This window comes from Asterias rubens, chromosome 14 (genome assembly GCF_902459465.1).
Source record: "Asterias rubens chromosome 14, eAstRub1.3, whole genome shotgun sequence".
In the NCBI taxonomy this organism is placed as follows: domain Eukaryota; kingdom Metazoa; phylum Echinodermata; class Asteroidea; order Forcipulatida; family Asteriidae; genus Asterias; species Asterias rubens.
Window position 1 is genome coordinate 1,693,921 of NC_047075.1, and position 25,000 is coordinate 1,718,920.

At 38.9% G+C, this 25,000-nt stretch overlaps 2 protein-coding genes across 3 annotated transcripts in view; one reads left to right on the forward strand and one right to left on the reverse strand.

Moving 5' to 3' along the window:
• Positions 1-353: 353 nt before the first annotated feature.
• On the reverse strand, positions 354-4,375 carry LOC117299514 (protein YSC84-like). The gene is made up of 4 exons (XM_033783062.1): positions 4,258-4,375; positions 2,931-3,089; positions 2,551-2,619; positions 354-781 (listed from the first exon to the last, which is right to left on the reverse strand). Exons 2-4 carry the CDS (start codon positions 3,019-3,021, stop codon positions 546-548), a joined length of 396 nt encoding a protein of 131 aa, XP_033638953.1. The 5' UTR covers positions 3,022-3,089; positions 4,258-4,375; the 3' UTR covers positions 354-545.
• A 207-nt stretch (positions 4,376-4,582) lies between these two features.
• The window catches only part of LOC117299249, a 35,232-nt gene continuing 14,814 nt past the window's right edge, over positions 4,583-25,000 (forward strand). Inside the window, exons 1-10 of one of the 2 annotated variants that reach the window (XM_033782725.1) lie at positions 4,583-4,644; positions 18,634-18,775; positions 19,514-19,770; positions 20,329-20,598; positions 20,953-21,046; positions 21,892-22,211; positions 22,687-22,816; positions 23,300-23,464; positions 24,145-24,400; positions 24,681-24,790. In XM_033782725.1, the coding sequence (XP_033638616.1) occupies positions 18,745-18,775; positions 19,514-19,770; positions 20,329-20,598; positions 20,953-21,046; positions 21,892-22,211; positions 22,687-22,816; positions 23,300-23,464; positions 24,145-24,400; positions 24,681-24,790 (1,633 nt within the window). In that variant the 5' untranslated portion in view covers positions 4,583-4,644; positions 18,634-18,744. Of the gene's footprint in view, positions 4,645-15,621; positions 15,717-18,633; positions 18,776-19,513; positions 19,771-20,328; positions 20,599-20,952; positions 21,047-21,891; positions 22,212-22,686; positions 22,817-23,299; positions 23,465-24,144; positions 24,401-24,680; positions 24,791-25,000 lie in introns of those variants that run through there. The other variant, XM_033782726.1, reaches the window with a different exon arrangement.

The following is a 25,000-nucleotide window of genomic DNA, read 5'->3' on the forward strand; positions in this document are numbered from 1 at the left end:
GGTTGGCTCACCAAGATTAAAGGCACTAGACACATCTGGTAATTGTCAAAGACCAGTATTCTCACTTGGTGTATGTGTCCCAACATATAGATGCATTTGATATCTCAAAATGCGACCACCTTTTAAAATAAAATTTTCAAATGTTAGTTTTATTGTAGGCCTATACATCTTTAATAATACACATTATCTTCCAGTATGCGCTAATCCACCAATCAGAAGCTCGAACTACTAGGGGGATAAAAACATGCTACGACCTCTGTTTTATATCTTAATTCCTCTGTTTTTATTACACAGTGCGTATTGTGAAATGTCATTTTGTCACGCTCCGTATACGGACAGTGCAAAAATTACATTCTAAACTTTGTGCGCGTGAAATATCGCTCTGAAATTTCATATTTTGCGCGTTGCAAGTGAGACTGGAAGATAAATATGCGTCCCATATGTGATAACTTATATCGTAGGATTAAATCAATTGAACGGTTCAAAAACCAAGGGTAATACTTTGCCTTTAAAGGCAGTGTTTACTCTTTGTAATTACTTCAAGGCTATGTCATACTTTGCCTTTCATGCAAAACTTTGATGTAATTCGCGGGAAAGATCCCTGTCCTGCCGTTAAGCCTACCTTCCCACCAGTCGTAACAATTCTCGGTTTGCGTCAGAATGTCGATACGGTCTCCAGCTTTGAAGGTGAGGTCACAGGGAAGAATAGCATTAAAGGGAAGGAGGGCTATGCCTGAATGCATGGATGCACTGCCGGAGCTATTGTTGTTATTGGTCAGCTCTGTTGAGGAAAAGAAAAAGACGGAAGCTGTGTTAGCCGAGTGATATTTCAGGACGTAATTATTGTACCCTATTTTCAAACCTTTCATGAACGATTTGATAAATTTGATAAATTGATCATATGGATGCACTAATATTTTTTTTTACAAAATGGTGACCACCCCTCAAAAAGGCTTAGAATAGTACCCTCAAGAGTCCTCTTTCACACTCTGAAAACTATGATTTGTTATTTTTGTGTTACAACTACTTGTAAAGGGTGCGTGAAAGAGTTAAGAAGGATTTGAAATTTTGCATGGTGGGAGTATAGTTAGGCGAGGTTTGCGATAGCACTATGTGTTAAAGGCAGTGGACACTCAAAATAATTATTAGCATAAAACCTTTCTTGGTAACATGTTACGGGGAGAGGTTGATAGTATAAAACATTGTGAGAAACGGCTCCCTTTGAAGTGATGTAGTTTTCGCAACTTTGATGACCGATTTAGCTCAAGTTTTCACAGGTTTGTTATTTTATGCATATGTTGAGATACACCAACTGTGAAGGCTAGTCTTTGACAATTACCAATAGTGTCCACTGCCTTTAAAGACCCTGGACATTATTGATAATTGTCAAAGACCAGTCTTCTCACTTGGTGTATCTCAACATCTGCATAAAATAACAAAACCTGAGCTCAATTGGTTGTAGAAGTTGTGAGATAATAATGAAAGAAAAAAATACCTTGTCACACGAAGTTGTGTGCTTTCAGATGCTTGATTTTGACACCTCAAATTCTATATCTGAGGTCTCAAAATCAAATTCGTGGAAAAATTACTTCTTTCTCGAAAGCTAAGTCACTTCAGAGGGAGCTGTTTCTCACAATGTTTTATACTATCAACCTCTCCCCATTACTCGTTACCAAGTAAGCTTTTAATTGATGCTAATAATTATTTTGAGTATAGTGTCAAGTGCCTTTAACTACCAGTCAATTTCCATAGTAGTACTTAAGCAGCATTAACAGAGTCTAGGATTCTCATGAAGACAGATAATCAGAGCATACTGAAAGAAACATCGAGTTGTCAACCACCGATTCTTTTCAGAACCAGCACCACTCAAGAGAGATTTACACAAGGTGCTACCGCAAGTCTCATTTAATTACCCTACTGGTACATTTAAACTCCTGGGTGGAAAGAAGCAATTATAGTGAAGTGTCATTCTGACCAGGATTTTAACCCACACCCTGATAACCCACACCAGGGCCCAATTTCGTAGAGCTGCTAAGCACAAAAGTTTGCTTAGCATGACATTTTTGCCTTGATAAAAACAGGATAACCAACCAAATTTCCACGTGATTTTCATGATAAGCAAACAACAGCTAAATGTACCAGTACCAAGCAATATGCAACAAATTGAAATTTGGTTGGTAATACTGTTTTTATCAAGGAAGAAATTTCATGCTAAGCAATTTTTTGTGCTTAGCAGGGCCCAATTTCATAGGATTTTAACCCACACCCTGAGCGCTGCTTAGCGGTCGATTTTGTGCTTATAGCGCTGCTAACCGTAAGCACTCAAAATGGCATGCTAACCTTCCGGTGCTTACCGCACAAAAATAAATGACGTCACACTGCGAATCCATGGTAAACGCGCAATATGGCCGCCCAATTTTCCTGCTAACCTGTGAAATACGCTTGCACCTTAGCAATTTTTTCTGCTACAATAAGCACCAAAATTTGCTTACCATTAAGCAGCGCTATGAAATTGGGCCCTGGACCTGAAGCTGTACCATGTTCCCTTACCTGATGCAGAATGGCGATGTCTGGAATGTCTACCATCTACGCAGTCGTTTGCTGTTGATTTTGTCTTTTCTAAAAATAACAATAACAAAAATCATTATAAAATTGTTTTTACAAATTCTAAGATAGGAAACTTTAGCAGGGGTTAGGGTTAGGATGTTCTGCTCTCCCCGCATGAGATTCGGAGAATAGCACAAGACAGGAGAGAATGGGAAAAGCATGTGTCTGCCTGCTGTCCGACTGATAATGATGAGGAGGAGGGGCACACTCAAGCAGCTCTATGAAATTGGGCCATGATTTAGAATCCAGCACGCTACACTCCACTGCTGGACCTCGACACTTCACAATATGCCATAAGTTTTTGAACAAAACTTAAGACTTACTTTTTGATTTGCGGAAACTGAGACTTCGGAAGCCCCTGCGGACGATACTTCCCTTCTGTTTGTCTCTATCCTTTCCTTCATGGCTACTCATTTCAGTACATTACAAAATGAACACCAATAACATGTATGCATGCAACATTGAAATATGCTACGCAGCACCTGTACAAAACATGGAAGGGAATGGGGTGTTTGTTAGCCGTTAAATAAAAAATCAAACACAATGAAACACAATCACCAACTATAGCTACAGTGCTACAGTGTCAATGCTCTTGACTGAAAAAGGTATAATAATTATTATTAGTATTAACTATTATTTCTAGTAATGTTTTACAACAATTGTAACTCTTCAACCCTCGCAAGAGCGCTACGATTGTCCAGGTCAAAATTCGAGTTGAACCTAGTTAAACTACGTTCAACTGGAACTAGTTGAAACCAGTTGATAAACTAGTTAAACACAGTTGAAACCAGTTGGTTTAATATGGAAAATGGACAGACACCAACTGGTTTATAATTTAAACTCAGTTGAACACAGTTAAACCTAGTCCAAACCAGTTGGTTAATATGGAAAATGGACGAGTTTGGTCACTATCCAGTTGAACCAGTTGACTCCAGTTAACTAGGTTCAACTGGAATTTTGACCTGGGTGTTGTTACTAGTCGGCCTATGTGTAAAATATCACTATTGTACTAGGTAGTACTAACTATTCACTCAGTTTCATTCAATCACTTCTTACACTGACTGAGTAGAAACTGGCGCATCATAGATAGAGACCAACCAGCAATACCATCACTAATCAGATCCCATCCAATAGCTAGTAGTACTGTCTGTAGTATGAGTAGGTTCGTTCCGCTATCCGGCTTTTGTTTTCAGGAACAATAAATAGTGGTACGAACCACTCATCATAGTTCTACTCCTACCTAGGCCTGCACTATCTTAATTCCAGCAGTAGCTGCACGTTTGAAACCGGTTACTACTTCAGGAAGTTAACGTTTGTTCTAATTAATACATATGAAACACTATATTCAGTTAATTGTCCATGACGTGGACTGACTTGTGCTTGTGGAGGAAAGTTGTATTACAAACGAAATGTTCTGCGTATTTTGTACAGTTGATAATGTCTTTCTACTTGAACTTCTTGAGAGAAGCCTACACATACAAAATAAACATTAAATATACACACGAGTCACTAAAAAATACACACAAGCAAATAGAAGACCAGGCCCAACATTGAATTGAACAGAATATTTATATTTTTAGAATTAGATGACAGTTTTATAAATCAATTGATTTGAGTGCCTTGACACAAAACCCCCAAACCCAGCCTTACCTTTTGAGTAACCTTCAGTACAGGGTGGTTTGGCAAGTAGAAACTAAACGCGGCAAGGTGACAAAGCTCGGGAAAAACAGCAAATTCCCCTCTTGTTGTTTCGTCCGTTCGGATTCGCTTTTCATTAGTGTCACTTTCCTCAACACTTTATTATTGAACAGCGCGCCCTCTTGTGCTGGTACTGGAGAGAATAGTCTGGCCTCCGCCGCTTTTAGCTGAACTCAACGTAATGAGAGAAGTGGGTCAATTACAGACTAGAATAGTTTTTTGAACTTTCAAAAGAGTCACCCCTGCAGAAATAATGCATTAATCCGGCACTCTTTGGATACGATGTAAATCTTCGATGGATCAATAATGTAAACTTTCCGTCCAATTTCAACTGAAAATGTAAGTAAATGAGCTACGATTTCAACTTCTTCCATCTTGTTATTAGCATTAGGTGTATATAGTTCAACTGGGCAAAGATTTTTTGCGATAAATTGGTCAGAATTTGATATATAAACGAGTTTTGTTTTGCATTCGATGTGTGAGATTTGTCCGAACGGAGCTTGGTTGTGTTGTGGTGTCGGGTCCCAGGGTGTTGTACCGCACGGTGTTGAGTTTCAACGGTAGGGTGAGTAGGCGTGGACCGACTCGACTAAGAGGGAACAACTCGTTTGTAGCCTGAGTGATACAAATGTGTGGAAGAAGTTCATAATGTCTTGTCCATGTTTTGATCATTGATGAGAATAAAAAATAGACGGGAAACATTTCTTGATCTGTTGTCTGGTGGTTGATAAATGATATGATATTTAACTGATTATTGATGTGGAGAAATTCTTGATTTTAAACTTTTTATTTAAATCATGGAGGAAGAATTAGGGATAAAAGCAGTTTACAAATTTCGGTCTCAATAATTATAATTACGAACTTAAGTTAGTAATGGTATGATAATAAAGTAAAAATGATTGATCCTCCCTACGATACGGTCGTGTATTAAACTATTAAAAGACTTATTAATTAAGAGCTTTGATTATTAAGGGCAGCATGTGACCAATCAACCACAGATAGTGAAATGACCGATAAACCATAGCTTAAGGTGAAGTGACCAATCAACCACAGATAGTGAAATGACCGAGCAAAGTCTTGAATCTTATATTTTTGTAAAGCATGTAAAGTAGCCAGTATTGTAATATAATCTTGTACATGCATTTTACGAACCCCAATTTTACTTGCCTTCAGGAAGTTTGAATAGCACAGATTTTCTCTTTACCCATTTTCTTTAAAACTGTATAATTAAAATTACATCTAAAAGAAAGAAATTTGTTTTGAGTAAGCCCTTTCACATTGTATGTTATCTTGAATAGACATGTTTTGATAATGTACGCAGTGATTGATATTTAATCCAGGAAATGGGTAATAAATAATGTTTGTAAACAATCGGGAAATAAATAAATCTATTTCCCCCTTGAAGCAGGATCACAGACTCACAGTGGTTCAAAGTATTTATTAACCAGAGCTTGTGTACCCTTAAATAAATAGGCCAACCAGGAAACTAAGCAAGTTGAAATGCCATTTTGTTTTAATGAGAAGGGGGGGGGGGGCGGTGGTGGAAATCCAAATCACCCCTTCTGGCTTCCACCTGGCTTCTTCTTTTCGTGGAAACATACATCCTGTAGCAGCAAATCTCTTTACAAAAATTAAAAACTGATGTTTTACTGTCAATCTGTTTCTACAATGTTTGTTACATCTCATTTAACAAGCATGCAATTAGCAATGCATTGCAAGCAAGAGGCCTACCACAAGTAAACAAAGCAAGAAACTACATGGTATGGAAAAATGTTTTCTTGAAAATAGGCAGTAAATTTGAGATCCATATGGTGATGGGAAGGTTGGACTACAACTATAAAAGGACATTCATTTTGAAAACAAAGTAAATTTATAAATGATATTAGTATGTCAGATGCCTAATTATATTAGTAACCCACACTCTGGAAAAATACCCTGAAAAATCAAGCCTACGAATATGATAATATTAACATCCCGCATGCTCACAGTTTAGATATGCCCAGACAACACTTAGACAGCTGCATTCACCGGAATCTGTTGTCATAGTAACGTGTCAACAAGTCGCTGTAGCATAGTGATCGGTTCAACAGTATGAGTACACCATGTGCTAAACAGATACTCATGACATTGTACTGTGTAGACATAGGGGAGGTTGTCCATGATTGGTTAATAGAGAGATTGTGAGTCATAGGTTAGCTGTATAAAGCTGAACTCCATTTAAAGGTGCTGCAGGCCTGGAATAGTGTGAATACTGGTCTTTGAGAATTAATTACCAAAGGTGTCAAAAAGACACTGTCCAGGTATCAATTTCTGACTTAGGACTACCCTGTATATGAGACTTGTTAAAAGACACTGGACTGCTGGACAATATTTGTATTTGTCAATTACCAGTCTTCTCACTCGGTGTATCTCAACATATGCATAAAATAACAAACTTGTGAAAATTTGAGCTCAATCGGTCATCGAAGTTGCGAGATAATAATGAAAGAAAAACACCCTTGTCACACAAAGTTGTGTGCTTTCAGTAGCTTGATTTCCAGACCTCAAATTCTAAATCTGAGGTCTCTAAATCAAATTCGTGGAAAGTTACTTCTTTCTCAAAAACTACGTTACTCCAGAGGGAGCCATTTTTCACAATGTTTTATATATCAACCTCTCCCCATTACTCGCTACCAAGTAAGGTTTTATGGTCATATTTATTTTGAGTAATAATTACCAATAGTGTCCACTGCCTTTAACACTTTAGGGCAAGTCCTACGTTAGGACGAGTAACTGGTCCTAACTGGAGATACAGTGAGACTAGTCTCAACTTATTTTGTGAAATCCACCCCAGTCCCTTTAATGAACCATTGAGTTAATGATTAACCTGATGAATAGTGACAGGTCTCTCTGTGTGGTATTGAGTGCTGTTACATGGTAACCTGGATATTCAGGTCTGTGGTGAGACTAATAATATTGACAGTTTGACATGATGGGCATTGTTCTTGCAGGGTCTTCCGGAAAACGAACAGTTGTTCTCTGATCTATAGATCCTCTCGACATTTAAATAGCCATGGAAGTGTCGTCAACCTTGCTAAGATGGACTTTGAACTTTATTGAGTACTGTTCTTTAATTCTATTATAATAATCGGTTCTTACATCTATACATAGCGCAAATAGCAGCAACATGGTAGATAAAGGCGCGTACAAAGTTATCCCCATTCATCAGGCACTCTTTTTGAAATCCCTACATACATAAATATGTAATTTACTCAACTCCCTTAGGGGCATGACTAGTCTTGGTTCAAGACTCTCCTGGATTTGTAACAAGAAAGCGCGCTATCACCCCCAACCCGCCATCAACCTCGAACCGCTATCACAGGAGAGTCTTGGAACATTCGTTAAATTTCCCCCAAAATCGGGGGGAAACATAATGCGCGTGCGTAGGTTTCCCGCAGAGCCCGCCCCTTTTTTTGGGGGGGGGGAGATTTAACGAATGTGCCAAGACTCTCCTGTGATAGCGGTTCTCGGGTGATAGCGGTTCGTGGTTGATAGCGCGTTGGGGGTGATAGCGCGCCCTGTTGTGACAAATCCAGGAGAGTCTTGAACCAAGACTAGCCTACATGTTGCTTAGAACTGTTCTAGGCAACATTGTTCAAGTACAACCTCAAACTGCTGAAATTAGCACTAAAGGGTTCATCCAACACAATACTGACCAGAGCCTTCTCTAAGCCATTGATACTAATGTCTGGGGTTAAAGATACATATGTACAAGCAATAATTTGTGGGTTAAAGTGCCTTGATATACATGTAGGACACAAGTTTCATGACCTGGAATCGAATCCACACTCCTCCAAAGATTCGCCACCTCTCCACATTGTTGCAATGATTCTATACTACACTTGACAAACTTTGTATGGATTTTGTTTGACTTTACTAAGTGTACTATTTACACATAGTGGTCCACAGTGAAGAGTACATGATGTATAATTTGAGTGACCACTGCTTGTACTTTGTCCATTGCAGTGTCCACCAGCTTGATTGACTAGCACTAGACACCTCCAAAGTTGCAGTCAACTTATTTACTGATAACACTCAATTGTTTGACCAAAGTAGCTACACCTTAAAATGACCTTAAGGTCATCACACAGTTAATGTTTGCTGTTTAAAATCAGTAGACTAATCCACTAAAGGTGTTTATTTGATGTTTATCAAGCAATAAATGACCCATTAGGATGGAAGTAAACATGCACTGACCATGGTTGGACAGTTAGTTTGTGGCCAGTGAACCGACTTCTGTTTTAAAGTAAAGCCCTATTTACACTACAGCATCATTTTTACTGGGATTCCTTGCTTAATTTTAGCATGGTTGTAAAATGGTGCAAGGTTGACAATATTTGACTAGGCAACTTGGACTTGTTCATCATTATTCCCCTACTCGGACTTTACGATCATCTCAACAGTCATTGCTTTCTGCTACTAGAGCTTCTTCCATTTTTTATGGCCACAGATCTTTTTGTTACGCCGCACCGTTTCTTTGGAATAGTCTTCCTGTGCATATTCGCCAAGCTAATACTTTACAATGTTTTAAGTCCTTGTTGAAAACTCATTTGTTTAAAGCTTCTTTTTTGTAATTTGCCTATTTGTATCTTCTCTAATTGTTTATTTTATTGTTTCTTTAATGCGCTTAGAGGCTTTTGCATTAGGCGCTTTACAAGTGTCTTATTATTATTATTATTAAAAAATTGGGTTTTTTTATGCTACAATTTAGCAAGGCACCCTTGCTAAGTTACCCTCACGTGGAAAGGGGCTTTATAGAACTTTGATGTGTTTGATATCAGTTTATTTGCTAACAGTTCAGCGTAATAAAAATTAGGACAGAAGTAAACATGTTCGTGTTGACCATAGGTAGGAACAGTAGTTTGTGGCTAGTGACCGTACTGTTTAGGACTAGAACTTTGTTGTGTTTGAAATCAGTTTATTTACTAACAGTTCAGTGTACAATAAAAAGTAAGTTTACTCATCCTTGTTCTCTGGATTACTGTCCAAATACTACAAAGTATCAACAATGAATGACCCACAAGGATTCAAGTACAAACATATCCGCATTGAGTCTGACCATTAGGGTAGGGACATTAGTTTGTGGCCAGTGGACCTACTTCTGTTTAGGACTAGAACTTTGTCGTGTTTGAAATCAGTTTATTTACTAAAAGTTCAGCGTAATAAAAAGTAAGTTTACTAGTCCTTGCTCCCTGGTTTATTGTCCAAATACTACACACTTAAATGGAGCGTACATGCAGGAGTAGGAGGTAGGCGACATTTAGCATTTAGACCTGTACCTAAAGACAAAAAAGGTAAGTTTGAACTCTAAGTTCTCATTCAAATCAAATAAAAACTGTTTAATTGTGACACTGTGTAGGTCTCGATTTGATTCTGGTCATATAAAAAACAGATGTTCTGGACTGGTCCATTACAAATTGTGAACAAGAAAGTCCTGTAGTCTTGTTGAGGGTTTGTTCCCCAAGTTCCAGCCATGTCTTCTTTTTTATTTGAAGACTAAATGGAATTGTTCCTTTGGTTTTTGGAACCAAACTATTGTTTTTAAACCCGTGAATGTAGATTTACAGTGAAGACCTATTTGTAGTAAAAACCAAGGGGAAAGGAAATCTCCATGGTAAAACTACATGTAGCTGTCAAAGTTTTATTTCAAATGGTTAGGCCTACAATGTATAGCATTACTGAGATATCACCAAAAATCCAGAGTGAATACCACACGTCCCTTCCCATTAAGTTTCATGTTGTTTTCTGTTTTCTGTACGCCTAGTTGACTAAAATGAATCTTTTGTCCCCCAGTGTGACACACCCACAGGGTAATTTGATTTTGATTAATCAGCTTTGGTTACAAATATTTTGAGGGGTGATGCAACCATCAAGAACATCGCCTCATTACCACTCTCTTCCAAATTAGAAGTATCCCTCTAAATTTCATTTTGTTTTCCAGTTTTCTGTACAATATAGACAGGTCTACACCATACAATAATGTGCTTGATGTAGATTCACTAAAATGCATCTTTTGTCTTCACATTGTGACACACCACCATTATTGATCTTAGCTTTTAGAGTTAAAAATATTTTGAGCAGTGATGTAACCATCAACCTTCATCCCATTGTCACTCTCTTCCAACTGTATGACGTTTATTAGTCTTGGTCCAAGACGTAACTATCTTAAGTATGGTATTCTTGATAACCCAACAGAGGGCGCACTCTTCGTTCTTGAACTTATCGGCGCGGAAATCGAACCAAGGATAGTGATGCCTCTGTTGTTTTAAATTGATCTCGTTGTGAACTACATTCATACACACGTAAATATACAAACGATGGGTAGTGATTCATTATGGGTTGGAAATGATCCGTACGACAGTCTTGAAACCAAGTCTAGACTCTCATTGGAAACTTGTCCTTGCCTGATTGTGTTGATCTCAGAAGGGGATCCTTTGTCCGATTATTGATTAGTTTGAATGCCTAATGAAAAAAGACTCTGTGCTTTCTACTGTTAAGGAAACATCACTCAGTAGCGGCTGGCTGGCCTTGGTCTGTTGTTTTGATGGGTAACAAGAGCTGTGTACTTGTCATTATCTAAAACACCTTATGTTGTGGTTAATATCAGTTTGCAGTAACACCATACATCCATAGTGTTAGTCAAATGGGGTGTCTGTGTGTCTTTTAGACACCCAGTTTATGAATTTTGACACCCTGATTTATATTATTTGGTATTATAGACATCAAGTACTAGTGTGTCATATTTTGTGTTTTCTACTGTTTTCTACCTTTGTGTGTTGTTTTGATGGGTAACGAGACCTATGTGTACTTTTCATTGTGATTTTACACCTTTGACACATCAGTTTGCAGTTATGCCATTAGTATTGGCAAGAAGGGTGTCTTTTGGACAGGCCCTGTTTTAAATTTGAAAAACCTGTTTTATTTTTCATTAAATATGAACATAATTGTAAGTGATAATTGGACACCCATTTTCTTTATTGTGTACAAGTTTGGACACCCTTTCAATAATCCTAGCTGAAACACCATCTTCTTTACTGTGTTCTTGAGAACTTGCAACTTATTCTACCACTGTGGATTAGGTTTAGAAATTAAGAATTCGAGAGATTACCCTACTTACAATCTAACTTTAAATAAGTAGGCCTCATAAACAACAATGGAAATTGACTGGGTAAATTTGGATTGGGTTATTTGGGTTAATGATCGTAATGCAAATTGCATCAATAAAAATTGATACTCGTCTGTTGAAGTTTGACATCAGCCCAAAAAGTAATTTTAATTTGAGGGGCCAGGTAGTCTGTCAAAATATAAAAACCTTCACGGACAGTGGTCAGTATTTTCTAATCGCTTTTGTTCAAATCTTGTCATGCAATGCGGGACAAATTACTTTTTCCTTGGACTGAAGTGAAAGAATAATGATACCTAGGTTGTACGTCACACAACGTGAGCACTCTCATTCTGAATCTGTAGGGTGGAAACTCATAAGACTTATTGTGTGTATTGTTTAGCAGGGACTCAAACACAAACTCTGCCAACCAGAGGCATGTTTGGGGCTCTTAACTCGAGTCGTGTTGGTCTTTGAAAAGCGTTTGTAACCGTTTGTTATAAAATGTATATGATTGGGAAGATATTTTAAAAGTAGAATTCAGGCCTGATACTTCACGGAGGCAACGAAGGCGATTGCCTCCGTGTCCCCTGGTCATTGCCTTGGTGCCCTTGAAATGCTCCAGTACAAATTTGCAACTTCATCATAGGGTGCCCTTTACCAAGAAGAAAATGCCTTGGTGCCCTGGCCCTTCCAAAAGCGAAGCATACAGCCCTGAGAATTATATTATACATGTAATGATCCACACAAGTATCACTCGAAATTGCGTGGTTTTCCTTTTTCCTCGTCGACTAACACGGTCGGCCATTTATGAGAGTGAGTCAAATTTTTGACTGCCATAAATGGCCAACCGTGTTAGTTCGCAATATAAAAGGAAAACGACGCAATTTCGAGGCAAATTTGTGTGGATCATTGTATTCTACTTGTAAAACATCTTTCTACCCATATGCATTTTATAACAAACGGTTATAAACGCTTTTTAAAGACCAACACGACTCGAGTTAAGAGCCCCAAACATGCCTCTGGTTGGCAGAGTTTGTGTTTGAGTCCCTGTTAAGACACTTGTGACCTTAGCAAGACAATTAACCATTATCCTTTGATTGGGAAGAAAAGACCACAGCTACACACTTATTGCTAAGACTAAGTGAAGGGGATTGCCTGGGTTTGTCTGGCAGTGCAAATCTTCAATCATTTGAAGGCTGCACTTTCAGTGAAAAAAGGAAGGAAGGAAAGGAAGTTTGGATTGCCTGGGTTTGTCTGGCAGTGCAAATCTTCAATCATTTGAAGGCTGCACTTTCAGTGAAAAAAGGAAGGAAGGAAAGGAAGTTTGGATTGCCTGGGTTTGTCTGGCAGTGCAAATCTTCAATCATTTGAAGGCTGCACTTTCAGTGAAAAAAGGAAGGAAGGAAAGGAAGTTTGGTGACAACCATTTTCTTCTTGTATCCTTTCCCCAAAAACTAATTGCTCATCTTTTTTTGTCACGTTGTTTTGAAGGTTTTATAAGAGTTTTCTACAATGTCGTTTGTGGTGGTTGGAAGAAATGTTTCTTTTGTCTATGTTTAAAAGTGGAGAAATTTCAAGTACCAAGGATTTTCAGCCTATTGAGAATGCTATGCGTTTTTGTATGGTCTGGTGTTTCCATTTAACCCTTTTTTACCTCGTGAAAAAATGGAATAGTCCAGATTTCACTTCGCAGTTATATTCGGCAACAATGCACACTGTGGATAAAAGTTTTTGAACTGGTTGACCTAATTGTTGAAACTCAAGTCCTTATCGTCACACCCATCAGGTTTCTTTGCTAATGAGTGACCCTGAGAAGTTTAAACCCTTCTTAACCATAGTAAAGTGTTTTGTTCAATGACCTTGCCCTAATAAGGACTTTTTTTTTTTATGAATGAAATGGCCGTGGAGGTCAAGGTCAAAACAACTCAGAATTGCCAGTGACACAGTCACTTCATGATGATTCAGGCTTTTGACAATTACTTCATTTGGAGTAACATGTTTTGAGGGAAGGAACAGTGGACAGGTGCTTATGGCTTTTTTTTCAAAAGAAAACATTTTGTGTTCTAAGGAATTTTGAACATTGATATTGCTGAGAGGTACAAATTTGTAACGTATTCAAACTTACCTCTGAGGAGGATGCACATTATTAGACCATTGACTTCAGGAGCAAAATACCACAACTAAAATGGGTAAGAAAATAATTATTGGTTAGTGATAGATTTTGTTTGCTTTGTAACACTCTTGTGAAGAGGAATTTGAACTAAGACATGGTGCAGAACATGCTCTCTTAATGGAAGGTTCATGCTGTTTGTTACATGTAGGTAACCACTCCTAAAATTAATGTTTATACAAACTGACTTGGTTAGAGAGGTACAGTAGCTTTTGATAATAACATTTTGAGAATAGTTTCTTTGAAGTAACATGATTATGGAGAGAAAAAAAAAAAAGAAAAAAAAAGAATTTGTACATAATAGTGCACTGCAGTTTTGTTATGTGTACAAAAGTATGTTTGTTGTATGTAGTAAAAGGTCTCAAAGTCCAATCTATTTGAAATAAATTTTCAGTCATCTTTCTTTACTCTGATTGACAATTATGATAAACAGTGTTTTGTGAAACTGAAATGTCTACATTCAGGTTGACATTAAATTAAATCCTGTTTTGTAAAGTCTGACTCACACAAAATATGTAGGCTACTACATTTAGCACTGCAGTTATTATTGTATCTCTTACAAGGAATAGGCCTTCAAATGGCTTTCAAAAGCCAAAAAAAGCTCCTAGAATAATTTGACACATTTTGGGTTTGTGTACATATAAAATGTGTGTCTAGATTTGCATACAGGGTAACACAACAACATAAAGACTCAAATACCGACTGTCGGACGTATTTGGAGTTTGAGAGTCTGTACTATTCCATTACCCAAGGCAGGAACATGCAGACATAAGTCTGGCAACACTGACCCTTAATAGCAACAGGTTTAGGAAATAACCAAAGCGTAGGTTCCACTTGGATAAACACATTCAGCTTTCTAAAAAGTGTTTCTCTGTCTAAACCTGGCATCAAGTTTTCCCCTAAAGTGTGCCGGCTGGGTTGTTAGTAACAAAGCCCTGTAGCTTAACGAGCGAGTGAGTACTGTACGTTTGGATAGGGTTCTTGAAAGCTCTATATTTAGGGGCTGGCAGCTGTCCAACTTTATGTGTACAGATATTCTTTTTAAAACATTTCAAAATTATGATGTTTCTTCTTTGGACTTGTTTCCCCTACCCCCCTAAATGTAGTTACAAGCAAGTATGGAGAAAGTGACTGGAAACTCTATTCTTAGGGGCTGGCAGATGTCCAACTTTGTGTGTACAGATTATATTTTTTTTTACTTTTTCTATTTTTTTTTCTCTTTGTACCTGGTTTTTGTTTCCATTGTGGGGGGGAGCATCACTAAACATTGGTTCGGCTTTGGTCGGTTGGTTTGACATTTGTTTTTGTAAACTAAAGGTTTTTGTAAACTTAAGGTTTTTAAAACACTTTTTGTACGGAAGCGTTCTAAAAAGAGACTGTAGAGAAATTAGAAAACTACAAGTACAAGTCTTCGTAATTTATGACAAACTCATGTTAGTCAGTAGAAGAACTAATAAATTAACAATTATTATCTCATACTGTAATCTAATGTATGACTAATTACAAGTCATAATTATGATTTACACCTCATAATAATGACTTACTCCGTGTCATAATTATACCCATGAAATTCCTACAATAATTATATCGTTAACCTGTGAAATTATCAGCTAAGCACATCAACACGTCCCGTTTGACGTTTTACACTTTCGCTTTTCCCAATTATCACACACACACACACACACACACCCATCAATTAAGAATGGAACAATCCAGACCTAATTATGCGTGTGTGCATAATTGAGCCAAGTTAACGACCCCACCAAATGGCGCGTAATTTATATCTCTCACACAGTGAAACTGTATGCTGTTTTTGTATCTGAGTACATCATACAGTGTATGCTGATCAGGAATGTTTTATAAATTTGTACCACGTGGAGAATGCACTGTGTACATTTCAGTCAGTAAATAACCGTGTAGATGTAGAGCTTGCGTTGTATTGCTCTTAGAGACGGTCTGTATTGTACCATAGAGAAAGGACCAAGTGCCAAGTGTACACAAATTGTGCTTGGGTGATTGTGCACTGTTTACACTGTGTTGTATGGATGCATTCATGAGTTCTTCTTTTCATCTTGATGCTGGTAGCGCATATTAATGGTAAATATAAGATGTGTTTGTAGCTTTGCATGTTGTAAATTTTGTTTGTGTTGTCTCGAGGTTTCGAGGAATATACACTGCTCGTTCATCTGAAGACGACCAGAGTGTACTCTCCGAAACGTTGAGACCACACCGCCTCTTTTCAGAGCCATTACTGCTACCAATGAGATTTAATACGTACAGTACAGGTCTGCAAGATTACTATTTTTAGTTGGCACTGGACATGTTTGGTAATTGTCAAAGACCAGTATTCTCACTTGGTGTATCACAACATTGTGCATAAAATAACAAATCTGTGAAAATTTGGGCTCAATTGGTAGTCAAAGTTGAACAATTATTTTGAGTATTTACCAATAGTGTCCAGTGCCTTTAAAGAACTGTGTGGATTTACATTATAATAATGTATACAATGATTTGTGTTGGTGCTTTATAATGCATTTTCTAATCCCTTTAATTCTATGGACAAACACTGGGCTGTAGGCAAATTCCTCGCTCTGCAGACTGTTATTATTTCAAACAAAATTCTTCTCTGTGGGGCTTGATAGGGGCTTGATACGTGTTGCAGTTGCACAACGGTCCATTAGGAGAATTTACTCATCCGGATCCAGGTACAGGATACATACTACAGTGCGTATAATTATTATTTTTTGAGAAAATGGAATTGCAATGCAGCTGTTGCAAAAGAACAAATCTATGGTATGAATGCAAAAAGTAGTCATTTTAATGGCCTGACATTTTGACCCTACCCTAGCAGAGTCTTTCTCAAAACGTCGGGCCTTTAAAAAAAAAAAAATTACACAAACTTTCTATGGTTTACATTGTTGGTTTTCGTGTGGTACAATACATTTTTGTAAACTTGAAGTGAAAATGCAAAATATTTCAGGTTTCACTTTCAGGTTAACAAAATGTACACTTTAATTTGTTACTTATGCAGGGCTGTATGCTTCGTTTTTGAAAGGGTAAGGGCACCAAGGCATTTTCTTCTTGGTAAAGGGCACTCGATGATGAATCTGCAAATTTGTACTGGAGCATTTCAAGGGCACCAAGGCAATGACCAGGGGACACGGAGGCAATTGCCTTCGTTGCCTCCGTGAAGTATCAGACCTGCTTATTTCAGGCCTGATACATACTTCACGGAGGCAACAAAGGCAATTGCTTCCATGCCCCCTGGTCATATCCTTGGTGCCCTTGAAATGCTCCATGGTATAAATTCACAATTTCCTCATAGAGTGCCCCTTTACCATCAAATAGAAAATGCCTTGATGCCCTTGCCCTTTCAAAGACAAAGCATTCATGCCTGCCTAATGCTTTAATTTATTCATCCATTAATTTTAGTATAGTAATGTAGGAATTGTTTGTGAGCCAGTATACCGACGACGTATTAAAATGCAAATTAAGTGCATACTCTGTTAACGATACCAGCATCCACTACCACTGAGCAGCGTCTTCCCCGAACAAAGGAAATCCCAACCTCGTTACAGTCTAGCACTCTGCTAGCCACGTGTCCATATCCCATACCACTCAGACCAGACAGCCTTGCCTCTCGTAGTAATTGCTTACTGGGTGATATAAATCGTGAAGGATGCTTGGCTCTGCTTGCTCAGTGAAGCGGAGTGGGATGAGTTGAGTAAGGACAAAAAGATGGAGAGGTCGGAAGGAGATGGTTTTCATGATCATGGGATAGGAGCAAGCTGTGTGCTGGATGTTTGATGCTTATTACTGTTGCCTCCTGTCTTAATTCTCATGCCAGTTTAATATTTTGAAACAAATGTTTAATTTTCCCACTCTTTTGTTTGCATCTTGAACAGCTTTTTAAGTTTTTTTCAAAATTCTGTAAAAATATGCAAAAAAAGTATTTCTCATCAATCAAATTGTACTTTGCTAATTTGTGTTGCCTTGGTATTCATCCTAAAGTCTAGCCTATGAAATTTCTTGAGTCATAATGCCCTCCTCTCAAGATGTACATTGTTTTGTGTTGTACGCCTACAGTTGATGACACTTTTTGAGTACATTAAAAAGATAAAACATTAATACAGTAACATGGCACTTTCGGAATAAAATAGATTGATCTTAGCCATGATTTTTTTTTTTTTTTTTTTTTTTTAAATAAATGAACCATATTTTATATGATGGAGTTATTGGTTGTTTTGGGGCTAATTTATGACTTTGGTGGTACAACTGTACAATACTATAGAGTCTCCTTGCTCAGTTGAGCAAAGGGTGGAAGAATGCCGGAGGAAAAAAAGGTTAAAGTGGTCAGAATGAGATTGTTCGGCGATGTGATATTCGCAAGCTGTGCGTGAACTGTTTGCATTAGACAATGCCCTATGTTTACGCTCAATACCATGGTCTGGTATTCATTAACTTATTTTGTCACAATTTTATGATTATGAAATTCGGAAGGGGAGGGGGAGGCAATGTATCACTTGATGGTCAACTCGACTCTCCCTGGTTCTAGGTGGAAAAAATCCCTGGAAATAAACCAGTCTTTCCATTTTCTGAGGAGCAAATTTGAGAAAATCTCCCTGATTATGGAAACTTTGTCCCTATTTATTACATTACATTTCAATGTAATTCTCTATCGGATTGTTGGACAAAAGCTCTGTCGTATCACTAGAAACAACGAATTCATACTGTATGTACTGTACATATTGTACCCGTACTGAGCATTTTTGTTGCATTATCATAGCCCATGATGACCGAGCACAGATCCTCATTACTTGATAGGTGGAACAAACAAAATTTACGTGGTCTCAACTAAAACTGCAATTCTTTACTGGCAAGTCATCATAAAAGATCTACACTTGGAATCCTTGATTTGGTAGTTCAACTAATGAGAACTAAAAACATTTCCTGGGATCTTGACTCAAAAACATTTCCTGGGATCTTGACTCAAATTTCATTTCTTTTCCAACAGGTCTTCCAGAACGTTAAGGCCGTCTGATATCAACAATGGCAACAACCATCCGTCCATCACGACACTCCGTCCAAGACTCTCCTGATGTAACCACAGAGGGCGCAAGTCACCATGTCTGCTGACCTGCTCAGGACAAATTCCTGTAAGTACTTGATAATGTAAAAAATAGTTAATGGCCTGATGTTCCAACCCTATCAGATGCTTTCTCTAAGTGTAAAATAATTGGTAATGTGTATTACTTTTTAATTACCACCCATGTCAATAGGTACAATTTTATGGCATTTCACGCAGTGGCCGCTTAATGCACCTCAGCAGCTTGTAAAATCCTTTCAAATCTTCAAAAACGTGTCTGGAAATAAATAATGATAAGCGCTTTAAAACGCCTGTACATATAAAGAGCTATATAAAAACTAGTTCTCACTAGAACAAGAACTCACTCTGCGGCAGTGAAGTTAACGCAGTTAATAACGAGAAGTCCCCTCGATCCACTTAGTGAAAGAACAAAATCATTACAAAAAAGTAGATTATGGAATTTCTGCAAATCAAATTACATAAATAGTAGTTATCAGGCCTTAAACTTCGCTCTTGATCGGGTGTAGACTTAGTGGAAGTCGGGCAACCAGCAGTTCGCACAAGAGCAGTGACCTGGCGAGAGCACCGCTGCAACTCGACTATCTCACCGCGTGGGACCATTAACGACTTGTCCACAAGTCTAGATGGGGTGTAGCAATTTCCCTCTGGTTATGAGCACTTCTATTATGAAAGGGCACCACAGATAAAGCACAGGGCACCACGGCAATCCCTGTGGGTGCCTTTGGTTATTACCAGGCCTGACTTACTATTATTCTTATTATTAATATCGATTTTATTTCTCTCGTAGCCCGTGTGAGGACTCCTTCTTCCGCTCCCATCAGTGGTCGTCTTTCAGCTGGTTCCAGTGACAGCTGTAGCACAGTGAGCAGTGCCAGCTCCACCGGTTCCCATCGGAACAAGAGGCTCCTTAAGACGTACCACGACTTTGCTATGCAAATCTTCAACCCCGGCCATGCACAAGATGTTGAGAACCTGTTTCTGGCGGCGGCGCGAGACGGTGATTACACACGGGTGGAGAATTTCTTACGCAGGAGGAGTCACGAGGTTAGTTCAATTACTATTTGATTGACTGACAATTTTGATTGGTTGGTTTATGGATAATTGAAAAGAATATAATTTGAACAGGATTTGAACAGGATTTGAACAGGATTCAAACAGGATTTGAACCTGCGACGGCCGCTTTAACATAGCGGTGCTCCACCAACTTAGGTGTTGATCCCATTATGCCTCACACTCTTCAGTCTCTTGATGATATCTAGAGCAAGGTAGTTGAAATGTATAGACCAAAATAACTCACTCCATGGCAGAGAAGTTAATAACAAAAAATCTGCTAAGCGAAAGTATTAGTCCCGGCTGATTTCCTACATACATGTACCTTCCACCCAGGTAGTAGTTGATAAAAAGGACAGTTCTTTTCAGTACTAAGTTGTTTCCAGAATTCTGAAATCTACTCCGCTGCAGTAGAATAACGAGCAAGACCTATCTCCCAAAGAAAAAAATCTACACAGCAGAGTATACTATGGTGTACCCACAAACCGAATGTATATTATTTACTTAAATTTTATTAATTAGCCTGTTGATCTCTTTCCTTGTGTATTGCAGATTGTAAACATTGATGTTAAAGAGAAGAGAACCGGCAACACTCCTATCTTATGGGCCGCCAAGAACGGTCACCTTAAGATAGTCCAACTTCTTCTCAAATATGGTGCTGATATAACGATACGTAACTATGACAATGAGACTGCTTTGGATGTGGCCAAGCCAGGCGTCCAGACCGCCCTGCTGCAGTCCGTTGAGCGCAACGGCTGCACACCACGCCACCTGCTGCAAGCTGCGTGGCAGGGGAATATTGAGGTAGTGCAGCGATTATTGGTACGTATCAATTAGAACTTAGTGGTTTTTGTTAAAAGTTCTTTGTTATACATTTTCTAAATGCTCTTATACATGTAAGAGCCAAATGAGAAGAGAGGAGACAATGAAGAAAAAGTCAGTTTTAGATGTTGGAGGAAAACCCTAGAGAGTTGTTCCAGGAAAACTCACAAAGTCAAGTAGGGACTGAAAACCCAATCCTTGGTGCCCTTAAAACGCTCTGCTAGAAATTTACAATTTCCTCATAGGGTGCCCTTTACCAAGGAGAAGATGCCTTGGTGTCTTCGGCCTTTCAAAAAATGAACCACTCAGACAGGGCTGGACATCTTAATAATTGGATAACTTTTTGGGTTTCAGAATGAGAGTAAGGTGCTAGACATTAACTGTCGAAACGCTGACGGCTTCACTCCGCTGCTCCTTGTCACCAGGGATGTGGACCTCTTCGAAAAGAGTGAGTACATGAACATATTCACAATAATACTAATAATACCAATGATAAATGGTGCGAAATGGTACAACCGTGTTTGGGAAAAAGTTGTAGAGATTGAGGAAGATCTTGTGGGACTTTTATATTCAGAATGATCATGTTATAGAACAAAGGCCTCCGGATTTTGTAGCCTTAGATAAGACAAAGAAGATGTGCCACATCATTGACATAGCTGTGCCTGGTGATTATGTAAGGGTACATGTAGCTTTTGAAAGAGGTAGAAAAGATTAAGCTTGGGCGATATCGATTTATTTTATTCACGATATATCCGACAATATATCGCGATATTCGATATAATCGCGATTAAAGAAATTTGACATCATCAGTCTTAAAACTCCAAGTGAAAGTTGTAGAAGAGACAGTCCTAGCATAAGAGAGGTGTTCTAATGACCTATTCTTCTGGTTTTACTCCAAACCTATGGGGTGCGATATATCGCGATATATCGCGATATATCGATACTTCGATTAAAACCAAATCCATCCGATATTGAAATCGTATCCAAATTAATATCGCGATATTCGATAATATCGTGATATCGACCAAGCTTAGAAAAGATGCAAAAGTACCAAGACCTGGCCTGGAAACTACGTAAGATTTGGTTGGAGGTTTGGTGGTTGGAGCACTTGGAACCATTCCCAACGCACTGGGAGACATGTAGATGTAGCAGGGACAAATGTCGAGGTAGATTTATTACAATTTCTTTGGTTTTCCCGTCATTCGAGTTGTGAACTCTTTGGATTGAAACACAAATTGAGATTGAAGGTTTTAGATTAAACATCTACAAATGTGTCCTTTGTTTTCCTATCAGTCGGCACAGTACTAGAGAACTACAGTCCGGAAGCCGTGGTCCGAGAGCTTCTCCACCATCGAGCCGACCTAACCACTCCCGACTCCGAAGGAAGGACCCCTCTCCACTTTGCCGCCTCCTCCAAGTCTAAGATCTCTGAGGAGATTGCGGTGATCCTGATGAGCAAGCCTGTCGGCATGGAGATGAGGGATAGAAGATCCTTGGCGCCTATCCACTCCGCGTCTCAGAGCGGACAGGTTGAGATTTTGATAGCGCTACTTGAGAATGGAGTTGATGTAAATGCTAGAGGGTATGCTGGATCAACGCCGCTTCATGTTTCAGTAAGTTTAGCAACTCCAACATTCTTCCTTAAAGACATTGGACACCTTTGGTAGTTGTCAAAGACCAGTATTCTCACTTAGTGTATTCCAACATATGCATAGAATCACAAATCTGTAAAAAATTTGGCTCAGTTAGTCATGGAACTTGCAAGAGAATAATGAAAAGAAAATATACCCTTGTTGCACAAATTTGTGTTCTTTCATCAGATGCCAAACAAATTATTGAAAGACTTCAGGCAGTTTGTGTATAAAAGATGGAAAGTTCTATACCACATCTGGTACATTACATATTCAGTAGTCCACAATTTTGTGAGTGTGGAAGAACACGTCACATTTAAAAAGTGTACATTGCCATTGTGTTTATTAACCTTCTGGTGCAAACTTTGTGACCATCCAAACATCTGATGACATCATTATGAGAAAAATGTTTCCTACTTTATGAACTAATGTAATTTTGATGTTTCTCTTGTTCTAGGCTTACTCAGGTCAGCTTCAAGCAGCCACCAAACTGCTTGATCGAGGAGCTGATGTTACTTTAGTCGATGACAGCGGGAACACTCCCGTTGATGTGGCCAAAACGAAGAAACTTAAACATGCTCTAAGAGGTACGTTACTCTTCTCTTCAAGCTAGTGAAGTCTTAATTATTATAATTTGACTCTTATATAACCCAATTTCAAAAAATTATCATTGCTGCACCGGATCATATATTTCATTCCTTAAAAAAATCTCAGCTCCTTGGGGAGTATACAGCTTGTGCAGCCAAGTATGTAGTGTACTAAGCTATTTGAAATCACAAGAACCACCTCTGCCCTCACAGGTACCCACTATGATCGCTTTACCCCTGGTCTGCTCCGGCAATAGGGCAAACCCAGGGGAATAGTCACCCCTGCTCTGGAGTAGGGGTAAGCGGTCAACCAGAACCCTTTGGAGTAGGGACACAGTGTGGGTGTGTCAGAGTAACTGTAGGGTAACAAAAGTCCCGGGGCTTAGCCCGAGGGCTGTATTTCATGGGGATAAGAGATATGATGTGAAAAGGGCTTTAGTGATAACGAGTATGATAAAAACATTTTTTTTTTTCTGTATACAGAAGCGTGGACAGAGGCTACTCAAGCTAAACGTGACATGGTGCTAACTCCAGTCAAACCCCCCTCCCGTATGGCAGAGAGTTGGGGAACTGGTGATGACAGGAGTACCAGTGATTCCATGGGGGTTACTCCGAGACCTGGGTCGTCTGTCAATGCCACACCAGAAAGTAAGAAATCTCTCTTTCATTCGCGACCAAGATTTGCCCATTCTTGTCATAATAAGACACAAGAAAACTTTATTGATCTCTAAAAGAAGAAATTTCATTGCTCACATGAGTAAAAAAAAAACCACCAAATATAAAAATGTAACAACAGGCAGATACAAAAATAGCACAAGATACAACGCACATCACTGAGTCAGTTGGATAGATCAGCTAGATAGATCAGCTGGAAGCACCAGATGTCAAAAACATCTCTATAGCTGAGCTTCTGTTTTCCCCTTTCGATCCCTTGCGTGTTGTAGAATGAACAACATGTCCCTAATTCTCTCACTCTAGTCGACCGAGATCGGAGTCATGTTGAGATTTAGTTGGGATGATCAGCTGGAAGCACCCTGATGTCCCCATCAAATACATCTTTATAGCTCAGCTTCTGCCTTCCCCTTCTCCTCCCTCAATGTTTTGGTTCTGACCAGTTGAGAGACATATTAATAGATGATGTTTCTGTAAGAGTGCCCTGCGAGTCTCGGACAACTGTTGTTTTTAAGTGGATAGGTTTGGTTCATTGCCACACTGATGGTTATTTGTCATGTTGACTCCAGCGAACATGGAAGCATTTTCACTTTACACTTCTTGGATGCATCTCAAATTATTTGCGTCATCTATTGAAATTCCCTCCTTATTTTTAGAACGTATAATTCGTAAGATGACCGAAGCTCACAAAGCAGTACTAGCGGAGGAACAGATGTTACGTGACATAGACAGCGGTCGATTCACTCCGAGCTCGTTGCCACGGAAACTCGGTCTTCCCCGTGCCTCCTCGAGGTGTGGGACTCCATCTTCTGTGAAACTCCCCGCTCCTCCTAAGACGCCAAGAGTCTTGGAGTATTCTTCTGGACCGGCACCGGGAAACTCTCCTGAGAAACCCAAGAAACCTGCTTCCAGGTTTGTTGTTCTGATGATTTCATCTTCGTCTTGGTTTATCTTTTTTTCAACAAGAGTCCTCTTTCCCATTCTTAAAACTGTGTGTCCGATTCATCTTACAACTAAAGGGATTTAAACCGGTCCCTAGCAACCTGTTGGCGGCACATGAAAGAGTTGAGGGGATGCAACTTTTTTATTTCAAATGTCAAATAACTAACCACTAGGGAAGCTTACTGGATAACATGTAAATAATTTGAAGTGAAGCAAAGATTGACTTCAGTGTTATAATTTTTGTTTCCAGGTCATTATTTGGAGGGCGGCCACGGACGAACACAATACCAGGGAGTGAGAGCGATGCTCAGTTGAGACAACAGAAGACGAGAACACATGCCAAGCTCGGCCAAAGACATTGTAAGTGTCAAAGCCATTAGCTGTGAAACCATGAAGGTTGTTCCATTCCTACATGATAGGCCTATCTACATGATAGGCCTATCTATCTTGCGTCAGAGTAGTTGTCATGTATTATGTTCGTCTGTCCTTTTGTTGGCATGTTTGTCTGTCTATCTTGTTTGTTTGTATGTCTGGCTGTTTTTGTTTACAAGCTTCTGCCTATCAAAATAG